This window comes from Platalea leucorodia (assembly GCF_965183815.1).
Source record: "Platalea leucorodia genome assembly, chromosome: 6".
NCBI classification, from domain to species: Eukaryota; Metazoa; Chordata; class Aves; order Pelecaniformes; family Threskiornithidae; genus Platalea; species Platalea leucorodia.
The window spans coordinates 916,235-932,337 of NC_138828.1; the positions used below are offsets into that span (position 1 = coordinate 916,235).

Sequence of the window (16,103 nt, forward strand, 5' to 3'; positions counted from 1 at the left end):
ACAGTTTTTACGGCTCAAATACCACCTAAACGCTTAAAGCCCCGTTGAAGCAGATGAAGACAGACAGGCTTCCCGACTCATTACACAGCCCCTATCTGATTTCCACGACAGCCCTGTCAGACCAGAAGCAACACCATACAAGGTGGTGGGGTTTTGTTCGTTTTTTTTTTTTTTTCCCTGGTTTCTTTTTTAACATGCATTTGGCTGAAGGGCAATCCTAGACAGGTTCCTCTCCGTCAGTAAAAAACGGAGAAGAAACCGGTGCAAAAACAATAGCTGCAATAACCCAGCTGCTCTACTGAAAATCGCCGTCTTCTGAAAAGGTTGGACGTGAGCTACCACGACCTACGGTGCTTTGATCCGCAGCATCAGTAGAAGAGGTTAAAGCACGCCTTTTCTATTTTGCGGATTTTTATAGACATGGAGACAGCCGAATTGAGAGTCTCGGACCGTCTCACACCCGCTTGCCACGTGCAGGACACGAGCTACCACCCGGTCAAACTTTCTTTCCTCTTTCCCCTCCTCACCCGGTGAGCCTAGGAATGGGAAGACAGCATTGTCCTGGCAAGGAAATGTGAATCCTTCCATTCCTCACACAGTCATAAGTTGGTACAGGGTTCTGCGACAAGTTAATTACAAATGGATAATGAAATCCAGCGTACTTCTGTAGACGTGAGCCTTACAAGGCAATCTTGCACCTTCTCAGAAACGGTGCTATCCCTTTCTACCGCTGGGGCACTTCTGCCAATGAAATACCCCTTTCAAACACGCTTTAGAAAACTACCGTTTTGTGGGGAGTTGTTTTTTTGTTTTGTTTTTTTCCCTTGTAAACCAAACCATATCCCATTAAGACAGGTCAAAAAAAATTTCAGTAGTGATTTCCTGTTTCCACACGAACAGATTTTAACATCACCATCACCCAAAGTTACACCTGTTACGTGTACGTGCCTTTGCTCGCGACAAGAAGGTGAGTGCATTAACATTTAAGACACAATTAATTTGTGCAATTTAAGTCAAACAAATCGATCTGTTAATTTAAAAAACTGAAGCAGTTTGCAGAAGTAATGAGACAATCCAAGGTGTTCACAGATGGGTTACCTGTGAGACTGGTGCTTTAACATGGGGTGGAATTCCAGAGGAAGAAACAGTACCACTAGGAGGCAGGTTTTTACTGGTCACTGAAGCCCAAGAGAAAGCCTGCAGGAAATGCAACAAACCTAGGCTACTAATCATGGCAAACCACTGACATTCCTACAGGGAAACTCGTCTGCTGAAAATACACTTTCGGTTCATAGCTGGCTATTAAATAATTGTTGTGCAAGCATTACAACGAAGATGCAGAAGGATTTGCAGTTCTAGCTGCCCGTGGACTCCCACGGCGTGGAGCAAGGCTGTACCGTGCCCGCTGTCTCCACTTGAGTGAGCCCGGTTCCCTCAGCATCCCCAGATCACTGCTTTCCGTGATGGCACCAAACCTAGGACTCAAAACCCTGTAGTGTTAAGTGTCTTCTGCACAAAGAAAGAAAGTGGATGCCAGAAGTCAGAAGTAAAAATGAAAAAGAAAAAAGGGATTGGAAAAAAAAAAAATATACGGGAGACAGGCTGGAGCTAGAAAATGACCTCTCTCCAGCTTTCACCAGTTCCTCCCATCTTTTTCAAACTACCCGAGTGTAACCATACCAGATGACGCACGGCGTGCACGGTGGTTTTTAAGATCAGGCATCCTGCCTCTAAAGGAGACAGTCAATGCCCCCGTGTTGATTTTGAACCTACACTGCCATCCATTTTGCAAGCGTCAATGCCTTACGGGTTTTTTTTTCAAGGAAGAGCAGTGGTTCCCATTGTATGAGATTCTTGTTGGTGGCGGCTTGAGGCGTTTTCGTAACATATCTAAACTCCGCATTTAAAAAGGTCTACGCATGCATAAAACCACACACACGCACTTTACAAGCAGAGCGTTAAATTTACGACAGGTGACTTGAGCAGCGCTTAAAAATAACATTCTTTCCTTTTTTAGCGAAACTTTGCATTTTTACAAGTTCAAGGTTCAAGTCTAGCTGTTCACACAGCATGACACTGAAAAGAGGTGCCAGTTCGGCCGCTCAAAAAGGCTAAGTCCGAAACCAAATCTTCTGCTTTACCATGTGCACCTAGAAGCACAGATATGACTTTTAACTAACCTTTGGTGGTTCTTGCGGTAGTGAGACAGGTTCTACAGGAGGTGGAGATGGAGACTTCTCTTCTAGCTCCTCAAGAGTCTTTTCTTCTACTTCAGCTTTCAGCTCCTCGGTTTTCGTTTCAGATTCCAATTCCGGCTCAGGTTCATGAGACGATTCTTCTAGCGCCTCCTCTATCCCATTGCTACAACAACCAAATGCATTTTATGCAGCTTACCGATTGCTTTGTATTTTATGACCGTTTATAAGCTCTGCTACAGTTACGGCTGGTATTAAAAGGATCATTGCGTTCCCAGTTGCTACCATACGGTACCTGCGTATACAATACTGTGAGGAGTTAAGCTGTACCCCTGTAGTTGCGTACAAAGCCAGATTTTACTCCGGCCGAAGCAAAGACATGCTTTACAATTCTCTGCGGAGAATCTGAAAATCACAGACACGTAAACCCTTTAAGGAATAGGTGGTAAACTCAAGAACTGCTGCTCCTAAAAGAATAGAAGCGCAGTGAGAGACCCGTGGAAGATGAAGCTATACAGATAAATGAAGCCAAATTTGGAATGAAACCTGCAGCTTATTGACAAAAACGCCATACAATTCCTTACCAAACGAGTTCTGAGTCTTGTTTACCGAAAATCACACGCAAGTTGTTCTCTACTCTGTGTGCTCGGAATTTAAGGGATGTGAAGTTCTTCCCTTCTCTCTTCAGCCACCTCAAAAGCTTACCAAATTCCAAATACTTCTGCCTATGAAGCTACCACAGGTTAGCATACGCCTAAGTGACCATCTGATGAATGCTGCCTTTACCGCTTCTTTCCAATTGGCACAGTAACCCAAAACCAAGGCCTGACTTAATGCTTTTAGGCATCAAAAACTTCCTGCATTATCTTGAGCAAGTCACTGCCAGAATTCCAGCAGACCCCTCTCTTCCGTAAGATTTCTCATGAAAAGCCTTATGGGACCAGCACTTAGCGTTATCACTGATGCACTCAACAGCCATCGTCTAGCCATGTCGTAGAAGTCTTTTTTTTACCACGGAAACCGGGAAGGCAGGTCTGGCCCTTTCAAAGGCATTCCTATGTTTCAAAAAAAGCAAGGGCTTCGGTGTTGTTTGCTTTTTTGTGTTTGTGGCGTTTTTTGTTTGTTGGTTGGTTGGTTTTAATAAAACGCATTTTTCCTATAAAAACATAAATAAACTTTTTTCTTTCATCTTGTTAGGATTTCAAGACGCTCGGGACAGAGACCTATTCTTCCAATGCAGCTGTACAGCAGCTTCTCAGAAAGCCGACCTTCCTCTCGCTTTCAAGCGCTACCCAAATCCCAGGAGTAACATAGCATTAACCACCCCTTTGTCAACCCACCTGTTCACATAAATTACATTGTATCAACTCACTGTTGTAAGTTTACATAACAAAGGCTCCATTAACTGTGTACATAAACACGGTTGTTACCTTTTCACCTCCCATTTGAAACCAGAAGTGAAAATAATTAACAAACCTAAGAACATCCCCTACTTCCTCTCTCCATTCAAGAAGCAACCTTTCAAAATAATATTACCTTAACGTAACACAGATATGTATCAAGTTAAGTGCAGTTTCCTAAACTACCCGCTAAATCACATCCCGAATCCAAAGCCAGAGCAAGTCTCTCTTTTTCATTAAAAAAGAAATTTCATATAATAAAATGGACTTCTTACGTTACAGGATGGTTTTCGTAGTAAGTACTGCTTGCGTTCTCTTGCACAGGTTCAGGTGATGGTTGTCTTTCCTCCTGCTCCTCTTCCACCTCTTCCTCAGACTCTGACACAAAAAGAAAAACTTCCTTAAACATCTCTGCGAGCGTACCCAAGCCGCACTTCAAATAAAAACGTATTAAACTAGCGGTAATCAAAATAAAGCTGCTTCAACAAAATAAGGCAAAATTAGCTGCAAGAAAAGATAGAAGACCCTTCCACTCGTTCAAGAAGCTTGGTTTCTTACTATTTTCACAAAAAGGAGAAACCAGAGACCTATTGCTGCTAGGAAGCTCTGGCAGGGGGGTTCGAGGGTCTTTTAAAGCAGCAGATGCTTTTCATATGGTGGCAGTAAAAGAGAAAGGTTGCGCTATTAGCTCATAAATCTAAAACTAGGAAGATTAACGTCAAATACAAGCATGATTGCCTAAGAGGCTTTGTTCCAGAGAACCGAGATAAAAAAACTCCAGACATTGTCCAGTGACCCCATGTACCTACATTCTGGCGGCACTGTGATTTGCTTTGCCTCAGTGAACAGAGGGGGAAAAAAACCCAGCCAGGCCAAGTTCGGCCCCTGAACAGAAATGAATTACTGAATGTGACGACGGTATGGAAGTGTACTACATGTCATATTTGAAAAGCCAATTAGATTTCTTCTTCTAATCACTTTAGGTAAAAATTCACCCGATCGGAGAAACCAAGTCTACCCGATGAAACGAGTGGCAGCAAAAGGACTATTGCGCACTATTTCCGTCCTCTGCCAAGCCTCGCCCACCCTGAGCCAGTTCAGCCCTTCAAGGGACAAGGTGCTACCATACGACCTTCCTTTTACAGAATGTTGTGGACCAGCAGAGCGTTCCAACAACATAACCTATACTCCCCGCCTCAGCCCCTCCCAAATCACTATGCTCCATGAGAATGCAATACAGTTTGCATCTTTCCGTCTCCTCTAGACACTTCTGAAAGCTCTGCGTCCACGCTAGAGGAACCAGAACAAGACAAACTCTACATGTACAATTCTTCTCACCTTCATCGAGTTCTCCTTCTGAATCCCCAAATACTTCGTCTTCATATCTGAAGATATCGTTATGGACATAGAACTTGTTTGGAACAGAACCCTGTAAAAGAGCAACACGCGTTTTTTTGCATAAAGAGTATATTAGCAGTCAACAGCAAGGATGGATTAGCGATATAAGCTTTGGGGTACACACCGACATTTTGGAATAGGACCCCTTCACTAACGCCACTTCCCAAGTGGCATCTCTTCTCTAAGCAAACGATTGAACGCTAACTCCCGCCCAACTGAAAAAGGATGTTTCAAGCAGGAAAAAACCCAATTGAGCTAACTCACAACAATCACAGGTTCTAACTAAACATAAAGTCCCTCACTTTCCTCAAGGAAGTAGAATTTTCCCTATTACAAAAACTTTACAATAAAAAACCAGAACGAAGTTTCACAGGGTGACCGCATACTTATAGCATTGCGTAGGGAAACAACGAAGAAATTCGACAAGACTCTAAAACGTGAATCACCAACCACACAACACTTTGTGACGAAGCGGGGGGAAAGAAGCAGAAAGGACACAAGACACCCTTCACCCCCACACAGCTCTGCTCTCGCTAAGAGCTAAATCTGAGCGGTAGCTTGCGCAGCATCAACCCATACTCACATTTGCCAGGAGACGTGAAGAAAGTACAGAACTACGCTAGAGACTTGATCTGCAGAGCTGAACGTTATTTTTTTTTATTTCTTTCTGCCAATGGCAGCTCCCAAATGCAAGCTCCAATTTGCTTTATATTACTGCTCCAATACTTCAAGTCCAAGAAAATAAAACCGCTCGGGACGAGTCCAATACGCTCGTTTCTCTGCGCTCACATACCGTGACACATTTAACGTCAGCCTCCGGGCCAAGCTCTAAAAGCCAGATCGTATTTTTTTCCCCAATATGACAAACTGTAGCTACAGGTCAGGTTTCCATCATCGTGATTTGAAGTTAAACACAATCTTACACATACTTACTTCTGGAGCAAGCACAAAAGTCTGCATGAACTTCCTCATCGGCTGCCCGTTGTTCGACAGCTCTCCCATTACTTGCACAACCACCCCATCACTCAGAGTCGCATGAGCATCCACATGACGAATCTTGGTGTGGCATTCGCTGAACTGTAATGACATCACTTTCTTGTGTATCTCCTAGAAACAGAGAGTTACATTTTAGCTACGCTGAGTTTTGCGCAGAGCTTTACGCCTTTTAAATACCCGAGTCTGAACTAACACAAAGAAGCATCCCACCAAAGCTCAAAGGGTAAATACAGGAACCAAGAAGCGTCTTTCACTGAGAATAGTGTGCCTGAGCTCATCTAACTTCTAAACCGAAGTTTTCCACCAGGATTCAAGTACTACTGCTCAGAGCAGTCAAATAGCGTACAACTTGCTATCCCATTTTTCCAGGTGTATTACAACATATGACCTATTTTAAGGCTTTCGTTTTTAAAAGGCCTGTGAGAGGGACAGGCTTTACCTTGTGTTTAAAAAACAAAATCAAAAACACCCCCCAAACAAAAAACCCCAACCCTCTACTCATCCACAAAGTACCCAAATGTCACTTTTTCGTGCTGCCAAATCAGGGTCTGCCGGTGAAAGAAGACACCAAACCTGCCCTGGGCTAAAAGCCACAATGCTCAAAGATGTGGCTACCACCAAACAGATGCCCCTAGGTGAGGTGACAGTCATTATTCCGATAAAGAGCTACAGCAAAGCGAAAACTTGTATTTTCTGGACTTATTTCACTTCTTCAAAAGTTATCTTCCTCTTTTAGAAAACTCCACTCACAGAGGAATGTGGTAACATCCAGAATTCCACGTAACTTGCAAAGATCAAAGTGCCCTTCCCAAGGAACCGCTTCTAACTGAAATAAGATACAACAATAGCACAAGTCTAACAGGTCCTCTTGATCTTGTTTCCCATCCTAAATATATTTTTTGCAGTCCAGATGCAAAGGTGATGAATCAAACACAGCCCACAGTAAAAGCAGCAACAGTCAAACAAAAAAACTCAAGCCAACAAATTCCTGTCTGCCTCTGAACAGGAGGCGGTATCGCAATACGTTATTGAGCACATAAGAAAGTCAAAGTAGTTGGGAAAGGAAAAGATTGATTTATGCAAGTAAGTTCTGAACGTTAACGAGGACTCGGTTTTGATACGCACAGCTTGACCGTACACTGCTTCTTGCGGTTTCCCGCTGGCATCCAGTCCTCCGTGGACGTAAGAAGAATTCCTGCCATAAAACCTGCAAGAGAAGAGATGTAAAGGTCACGGCAGTGAAAAAATAGAACCAAATCCAACCGGTATTTTAGCCGCAAGTTGCAGAGCTCAATGCATCGGGAATTTCACCACAAACAGCAATTCAAGATGCATTTTCCACTTCTGAGGCTCCAAGAAAACAGGACCAAACAAACCTAATATTCAGTATTCCAGTTCGCCCAATATATGTAGCAAGCTCCTACATCAACCTCAACCTTTCACTCGCTTCCTTTAAGCAAGGTGAGCATTTTGGCTCGAAGGTTCCCCAACGTCAAAATCGTCTGCCGGTGTGAAAGCCCCGCTAGCCAGCCAAGGCGTTAGCCTAGGGAAGAACAACCCGCCTGCCTCTCCTCTGAGCCCTCTTTCTCCTCAAAGCTCCGGGCAGCAGTGAGGGATTCTGCCTTGGATTCAGACCGTACAGACGACGCGTCCGACCAGCCAACCCGCCTCCCCATCTACCCTGTCTCTCTGCTATCTGTGGCTGGTACTTCACGCTTCAGCTTTCTCAGAAGCGATGGCCAAAGATCTCATTACAAACCTCCAAAGTACTAGAAAGGACCAGATACCTCTAGGCACCGCAGCTGAACACGAAGCCCCCAGAAGAAATGCTGTCTGAACTCAAGTGTAAAAAGAACAGCAAATGAAAGAAGGCCCAACGAAACTGCATCTTACTGCTGCCACACCAAGGGATGAACTCAGTACTAGACGCAGCCCAAAAGCCGTGTTCTCTCTCTGCTTCCTTACGCTTAGGCAGTGAACAGTATTTGCCTTAGTTGCATCACGGGGTACAATAACTGAATCACCACTTATAGCAGCCTCCACTGTATAACTTTTGACACAAAACTTATATTCCACAAGTAGCAGTTGTTGTTTTCGTCTTGTAAATAGCACAAACCTCTGGACCACTCCAAGAAAAACAAACCCTGAGACCCTTTCTTGACCCAGCTTCTGGATTGGATTGCAAAAGCTCATATTTTTTATATGTAATATATGTGCACTCGCTTAAGAAAATATTTTTCTTACATTTCAGAGATATTTTTGCACTTTCATTCCACTTCCAAATTTTGAGCCTGGAATAGTCTAAGTTTTGTTTTGGACTTTTACTGCCAGCTTGTAAAGCATGTGACAAATGCTAAACATTTTCTGTACATTTAAATGAACAGATCAGACAAAACCATCGTATGGCACCTTTTTTTATTTAGAAGCATGCTTTGCCTCGGGAGTGATTGCCACGAGGTCTGAACGCTAACGCTTGCTCTACTTCTACAAGATACCGTTATTATCCACCCTCGTACTGTATATATGAAATAAAATTTTCATTAACTACTTCTGTAAATTCATTATCACACAGATTCGCAAGGATACGGAACACTTCTCTCTACTTAAACAAGCCAACGCAGAGAGTCAGTGTTAAGATACAGAATTAAACACTAAAACTTCCACATGTCCCATTTCTTGGTTTATCCTACCAAACCCAGAAACTCTTCCCAGTTCTACTTTCCCGAAAACACCAACCCAAGATTTTAACTCCCGTGACTATGCCCAGAAAGAAATCTGGGAAATATGAGATTGTTTTCTTTGGTTCCGACGGCACAACCGTGTTTCTGAGCACGGTCCAGCAGTTCCTAACTGCGAGGAACAAGAGACGTTCAGCTGCAGCAGCGCGCCAGCAGACAGGAAAGCATCTTCTCGCTCTCTGAATTCCAACGTGAGCCCTCTGACCGTCAGCGTATCTTACTAGGTGCTTTCACAGGGGGACCAAGAGTTTTACCTTGCTTTTAAGGAACTGTTCAAACTCTTTGGTAGGCAGAAAACCTAACAAGTGGGAACCGCAGATCAGGAAAGGAGAAAATGTTATGTCCCCAGTTACATGGAAGTATAGATCTTCAGTTAAGGGGCCCGTAAAGCCATATATATTCACCCAAAGTGCAACAGGCATGCAAACTACACTGAGTAACACCCATTTAGAGGGCAAACTGATCTCTGCTTACCCGTAACCCCTGGATAAGCTTTGGATAATGACTGGTGACAGGATACTCGGTGCTCTTCTCAAGCCGTTAGCAGGATAAACCAGTAACTTTAACACCTGCTGTCCAAACTCCCTTACCGCTGCAAGGAGGAGTGCATCAAGCATCAGGAAGCCGTGAAAACCAAAATCTTTCTGTGGCAGCGAGCCAGCTGTTGTTCAGACTAACAGCAAGAGAAAGAGGGAAGATAAGATGCCCGCTCAGAAGAGCATCACTCATAAAAAAGGCGGGGCCAAAGAACAGGAAGGCAAATGTCCTCCATATATGAGCCCAACTAGAAAAAGGTAGCCACCTCCGCAGCCCAAAAAAAGGGACAGCAGTGGCAGAGACTAAAACTGCCTAGAAGGCATTTCACACAAGCAGCTCCAGAGTCAGCTGTGATGCAGCCAAACCAGATCAAAACCTCCAGGACACTTCTGTGCAAGGTATTTAAGAGAAATTTCACAGATGCTACTGTTAGAGACGCTTGTGCCACCTTTCACGTGGACAGAGAATATTCGCGAGCACAGAGTATCACCTGCACCAGGGCCGCTTGCCTCGTGAGTAGTCTACCCAGCTCCCCCAACCTCAGCAGGGCTATTCCAGGGGACAGGTAAGTGACCCGTCATCAACAGCTCCTCCACTTCGTAAAAGAAGAATAATTCTGTAACGTTTTTGGACTAGAGCCCTTAATGAAAGCACAATTCCTGCAAGAAGGTAAACTCTACGGACAATTCCCTGTTCCCACTCAACGTACCATGCATACAGCATAATTTGGAAAGCTGCATTTCAGAGTCGTTCCAGTAAAGCCTGACATTTAGAGGGCTGGGAGTAATACCCCGTACCTCCTATAACGCACCAAAGTTGCCTTCAACAGGCTAGATGTCTCCTCAGACGCCATTTTCCCCTCACACGTACACTTGTGCCAATTTCCTATCACCCCGATCTGGAAACATCACTCTACATCCCACATGCACCGGGAGCACCAGCTCCATACCGCTCCCGTAGCGCGCGTTAATATTGATGCAACGGAAGTAATGTTGCCGTACCAAGGGAAAGCAGGAGGGAAGGCAAACCTGGAACAGCTGGCTGCTCTTCTCTGAGTGAAGCAGTTAGGGAGGAAAAGCATACTGACAGTATTTTGCTGCTTAAATCAAAACAGCCCCCAAATCCTGCCAAGGTTACAGTCACTATCATTACAGGTAAACGCTCTAACAAGCAAAATCAAAGACTATTTTCAACACTAAGTTTGAGGCGTGGGTGATTTACCCCAGCATACAGTCCCACTGCCATTGAAAAGAAATGTTACAAAAGGAAAGGGCAATCTCCCTGTAGAACCGATATAATTCTCCCTCTGCCTTGGTATTAAGCTGTGAAGCATGCCCTAATCATCCCTTTTAAACTCTTCTCTGTCTCTTTGTTTATGCAAACGATTTCTGGGTTTCAGAGCAAAACGACAGCACGCTTCACAAGAAACTTGTCTTACTGACCCGGGCTTTTCTATCACTCAGAAATGACCCTGCGGTTCCGATATCACGATTTCCATTGCATCATTTGCTCACAACGTAATTGTTGCCTTGAAAAACTGGAACAGTCACACCCTTTCTAAGTCTCTCAAAAGAATTTCAACTGCCTGACCTTTACAGGCAATGGACAAGGTGCTAACTGCTGACAGACCTGCCTAGGAGGTGCCTCCGAAGCTAACTCCAAGGCAAGAGGTCCTTTCCCGGGCCACCTGGGGAAAACACCCAGGCACGATACATACCTCAAGAACGCAGTTCTTGGGTCAGAGAGAGCTCTCCGTTTGTATATCACGTATCGATGTGCTACATGGACGTACTTGTCCAGCTGTTGATCTGATCTGACTCACGTGTTCAAGTTTTGAGGGCGAGGAAAATTTCTGCAATTGCTAAAAATCCCGCTTTTAACTTCAGTTAGATTACTAAACATAGATAGGAAAGCCTGGGATACACTGCTCAGACACCTTAAAAATAGATTTAAACACAGAAAACAACATGGTTCCACAGCGGTTCAGTGATTTAAGTAAAAATGATAGCATGCATTTTCCCTACCTCAAAGCTATAGATGAAAAGAGGCATTATTCAAAAGACCGAATTCTTAAGTAAGCCATCTGAGAGCTCTAACTTGTGGTCAATCAAACAGTCCAATTTTTCACCATCAACCTTACGTCAAGTTCTGAGACAAGACCGACTCAAGCAGTGACTGGTTTTTTCCCTTGTTATAGACCGGCAAAGCTATTTTCACCTTTATTTGTTACAAGTCCATGCTGCTCAAAGTGACAAGCTGTATGTAGCCAAACAAAATCAGAAAAAGAAGGAAGAAAAAAACAGAAGGAAAAAAAAAAAAAAAGAAGGAAGAAACTCATTCAGAGCACCGCTTAAATAGTGGAGACAGGTTAAAAAAACCTACTGTATTTTCTGCCTGCCTTGTCCAGGCCATGACATTTAATCTCCAATCATAATCAGAACAAAAACTTCTCAGAGGCAATGCAAAATATGGTATCCTGAAACAATTAGCATGCTTGTCTTAGGTACTAAACGCAAGTGCTTCCTCTGCCATTTTCTTTCCTTTTCTTTTCTGTCTTTTTAGAAAAGTATTTCTGGAATACGTCCACAGTACCATGTTATCAGCTGAGAAGCAGCTCGCTTTTCCACACGGGAGATACCTTTATAACATGCCACACATCCATACGACCAGACTTGGTTCTAGAGCCTCAGGAGTTTTCAGTAAGACGAAACAGTTTTCCAAGAGCCCAGAAGTTAGCCAGGTCCATTTCCTCCCACACTCAGAAATGAATGTTTACACAATTTATAATCAACACTACACACTTTCGTTCAAAAACAGCAGTCACTTTGTGCGTGAAAGCGTTACCTGTGCAAGAAGTCAGGAGCTTTATTTAGCAGAGTGTAGTACTGTCTCACGAACTCCCGCCCTACGAGCAGGGGACTTGGCTTCTCCATCACCATTTCTTTGGTACACAGTGTCAAATGCTGTAATTAAAAATATTCACGTTAGTTTGAAGAGAGCCCTATATATCACAACATCCCCATAAAAGGATGAGCATAATGATACTACAATTGAAACAATTATGTTAATGGGAACTTAATTCACACAGAACTACTCCACCAATTCAAGACACCCTCCCCCACCTCCTTTGAGTAAGTAAAAAGATTTCAGTCAATTCATGTGTTACTTGGACAAAGAGGGAACAGTGGAAACAAAGTCCCTTACAGAACAGGTGCTTTAAATTAAAAAAAAACAAAACAAAACAAACAAAAAACCCCAAACAAACGAACAAAAACCCTGTTTAAAAAGCCTAGCACCATTTATTTAACCCTTTGGTAATAAACTGATGAACAATTAAAAATCCAAGTTCAACAGCGTTGCAAAACAAACAGGAATACGCTCTCTGAAGTCGTCCGGTAACATTCCTTTATCTCAAAGCACATCTGCTTCAAAAGGCTACCCTCACATCTGTAACACGAAGATGGTAGCACCAATATTCTGAAGTCATTATGTGGGCTGGATTCGCACTCCCTGAAGACTGCGAAGGGAAACCTTTACGCCTCAGAGGCGACCAAAGCCTTAGGTACTACTTGTCCAAGCTAACCGCATTTCACATTTGTCATAGAATAATTCAGGTTGGAAAGCACTTCTTGGGTTCACCTGGTTGCACCCCGGGCACAAACCACGACCAGTTTCGAACACGTTGCTCATTAAAAGAAGTTCTGAATATGGTTATTTGCTAACGTGTAGACAGAACTTCGACTTGCAATTTGTGCCTGTCGGCTGCCATTTTAACATGGCGCACCTTGGAGAAGTACGGATCCACACCCTCGCACCGGGTAGTTGAAGGCAGCAGTAAGATATCATCCCCCCGCTCCGGTCCTCCGTTCTTCGGGCTGAACAGGCCTAGCCCTCTCACGGTCTCCTCTCTCCCGGTGCTCCAATCGTCTAACAATCCTGGTGATCCTACACCAGACCCATTCCAGCATGTTGGTTTCTTTCCTGTACCGAGGAGTTAAAACTGGGAGCGATACCCTGGGTCTGGGTGTCACGGGAGCCCAAATGGAAAGGAAGAATCACTTCTGCTCACTACGCTCCCGCTTACGCAGCCTGGGATGCAACCGCCCTTCATCGCTGCAAAGGGACGCTGCCGACTCGGGTTCAACTTTTCTGCCAGGACACCAAGGCCCGTTTGCGCAAAGCTGCTTCGTATCCAGTCGTTTCCCAGCCTTTACTTCTGCATGCAGTTTTTCCATGTGCACGCAGAGCTTGGTAATTTGCCTTTGTCAAACTTGGTGATGTTCCCGTCAGCCCATTTCTCCAGCCTATCCCTCCGGAGACTTGCGGCGGATCGCTTTCGCCCATCGTCCCGGTCACAAGAAAGGTGTTAAACAGCACTAAGAGCACCAGCCCCAGTTTTGCCCCCAGAGAAACTTGGCAAGCAGCCAGCTACCAGTTGGATTTTGTATCGCTCACCACAACCTTCCGATGCCGGTTGTCCAGCCGGTTTCCCACCCACTTCATCGGCTCTCTCTCCCATTTGGCTCCAAGGATAGCACAGAAAACCAAGGCCTTACTGAAGTCAAGGTAAACCACATCTATTGCACTTCCCTCATCCACTGAGACATTCGTGTCACCGCAGAAGGCAAGCTAGTCGGCCAGTTATAACTCGCCCTCGGTAAATCCACACCGGCTGTCCCAAACACCTTCTTGTCCTTCATGGATCTGAGCGCAACTCCCAGGAGGACTTGCTTTACGAGCCTTCCCAGGGATCAAGGAGAAGCCGGCCAACCTATAACTCCCCCTGCCTTGAACGGGTCTTAAGTTTCACTTGCTATGCTCCTACCCATCCGTATTGCCTTGCAGATCCTCCATGTCATAAAATGATCTTCAGCACTCTGGAAGTCTTTTTGATGGCTTGCCAGCACCCGACACGTTGCTTTCTGCAGCTCATGTCAGGAAGGCTGAACTCACTCATGAATACCAGCGTCTGCAATCATGAGATTCCCTCCATTTCTCTAAAGAAAGCTTAATCTGTTTTCTCTCTCAAAAAAACAAATGTGTAGGCAAGGCAGCAGGCAAAGACGAGCGAGTCCAAACTCCAAGTTTCCAACTTGGGAGATAGATAATCCTAGAATAAGATTTTTGTTTTCTTACCAAAATAACCTCGACCCGTCAATCCAACCCAAGGGCCAATCCAAAGGACTGTTCACAGTTACAGCTGGACAGGACGTGAAGCACTTGGGGTGAAATTGAGAGATTAACCTCAGCTCAAGAAGGGCCGGTAATAAAGGTAAAACGTACACAGGAACGGTGCCACAAACGTGTCAGATCCTGCATCAAAAAAGAACTCCGAAGAAAAAAGCCCAAGTACTTAGCTCAAATAGTTTACGCTTAACGGCTGTCAAAATAATCGCAACCCAGCAATCCAAGGCACAAGACTATACCAAGAACTGTTCCCGACTGCAGTTAGCCAGGAATCACACTTCAAGCAACGGTCTCAAAAACTTGTAGGCAAGGCAGCAGGCAAAGCCCAAAATACAAGTTTTGAACGTGGAGATAAGAAACCAGAAAACTTATTTTAGGATTATCCAAAATTTTTATTATAACCTTCTGACACTCTGAAACACAGTATTACTTGTGACTCATGGGAAGCCGCAGGAGAAGTCATTTTGATAATCAGACCCAAACCCAAATGTCAGGAATACTAAGGGACATCAAAGGCTTGAGCCCTGTGCGTGTTCAAAGCGGGAGCCTCCAAAGAAACAAAATCTGAGCAATTTGGGGATCTTCCTAACATGACTCATACTACAGCAATGTCACGCACGTGGGAATTTTACTTAGAAACCAACCTTAAAAGACCAAGGACCTCAGTTTCTACAGGTGAGACTATTCTTTTTTTTGCTCCCCTGCCCCAGAAGCTGGTGATGAACACAAAATCGCGGTGATACGACCTTCACCGCAAGCACTTGTGGGAATACACAAGGACGGAGCTTCATCGCAATTTTTTTTTTTAAGAACCTATTAAAAAGCAGATCATAGCCAGCGCACGTTCTTATGAATACAGCAATAAGCAAAGTACGTATGTTAACAAATTGCTGGCATACCACAAGGAACACTGAAAATGCCTCTGGGTACAAAACATAATAATCTGTGACAAGTCATTACGCTACATCAGATCGGTATCACGCTAGATCTTTTCTTCATTGGAAGCTGTGCTATTTCAGGAAAGGCCGCCGAAACCTTTCAGAAAATCTGAGAAAGGCAAGCACGCAATGATCACACACAGCCAGTTCTTCCCTAACGACTGGAAACAGAAGTTGGTTTACATGCTCAAAGAGATGAGTACCGTCCACCTCTGTCCGTATTTCAAGTGACAGCGCTATTGATTTACATCAGAGAATCACAGTATTTTACAGGATGTATCAGCACAATTCTTCACCTGTCTCAGTATTATTTCCTTTCATTATCTTTTCAGAGATCTCAATAAGGGCAGCAAAGGCTTAGCGAACTGTTCAGGGCTCCAAGTCATTAAACGGCAGTAAAATAAAAACGCAGGTACTCCTTGCCATCAACGTGGGTGCCATGAAACCAGGTTTTAAAAAGATTAAAATCTCCCCGTGTCCCAGTTAGTATAGCACCTCCTAAAAGCCAAGGACCGAGACCTAGCAGGCCTGAGGGGTTTGGGGGTAAAGGCACCAGTGAAATTTAAGCCAAAACCCAAGGCACTGGCATCAACAATTTGAACAGTCCAAACTTACAAAGAATGGCATCTCCGTGTTTTACGGAGCTATTCTTCCAGTTTTCATCGGTACATACTCAAGAGTCAAGGAATAACAGCTGAGAAAGAAGGATCTGAC

General features: G+C 44.2%; 1 protein-coding gene across 9 annotated transcripts in view; it reads right to left on the reverse strand.

Annotated features, from left to right (window-relative positions):
- The window catches only part of G3BP2 (G3BP stress granule assembly factor 2), a 37,400-nt gene that overhangs the window by 15,955 nt on the left and 5,342 nt on the right, over positions 1-16,103 (reverse strand). For 8 of the 9 annotated variants that reach the window (XR_014228645.1, XR_014228646.1, XR_014228647.1 and 5 more), the window contains exons 2-8: positions 12,109-12,227; positions 7,115-7,196; positions 5,927-6,100; positions 4,934-5,024; positions 3,871-3,973; positions 2,181-2,361; positions 1,099-1,197 (exon numbers count right to left, since the gene is read on the reverse strand). Coding sequence is in view for 6 of the 9 variants with exons in the window: in XM_082316260.1 (XP_082172386.1) it covers positions 1,099-1,197; positions 2,181-2,361; positions 3,871-3,973; positions 4,934-5,024; positions 5,927-6,100; positions 7,115-7,196; positions 12,109-12,203 (825 nt within the window). In the remaining 3 variants the exon portion in view is untranslated. The remainder of the gene's footprint in view (positions 1-1,098; positions 1,198-2,180; positions 2,362-3,870; positions 3,974-4,933; positions 5,025-5,926; positions 6,101-7,114; positions 7,197-12,108; positions 12,228-16,103) is intronic. The other variant, XM_082316261.1, reaches the window with a different exon arrangement.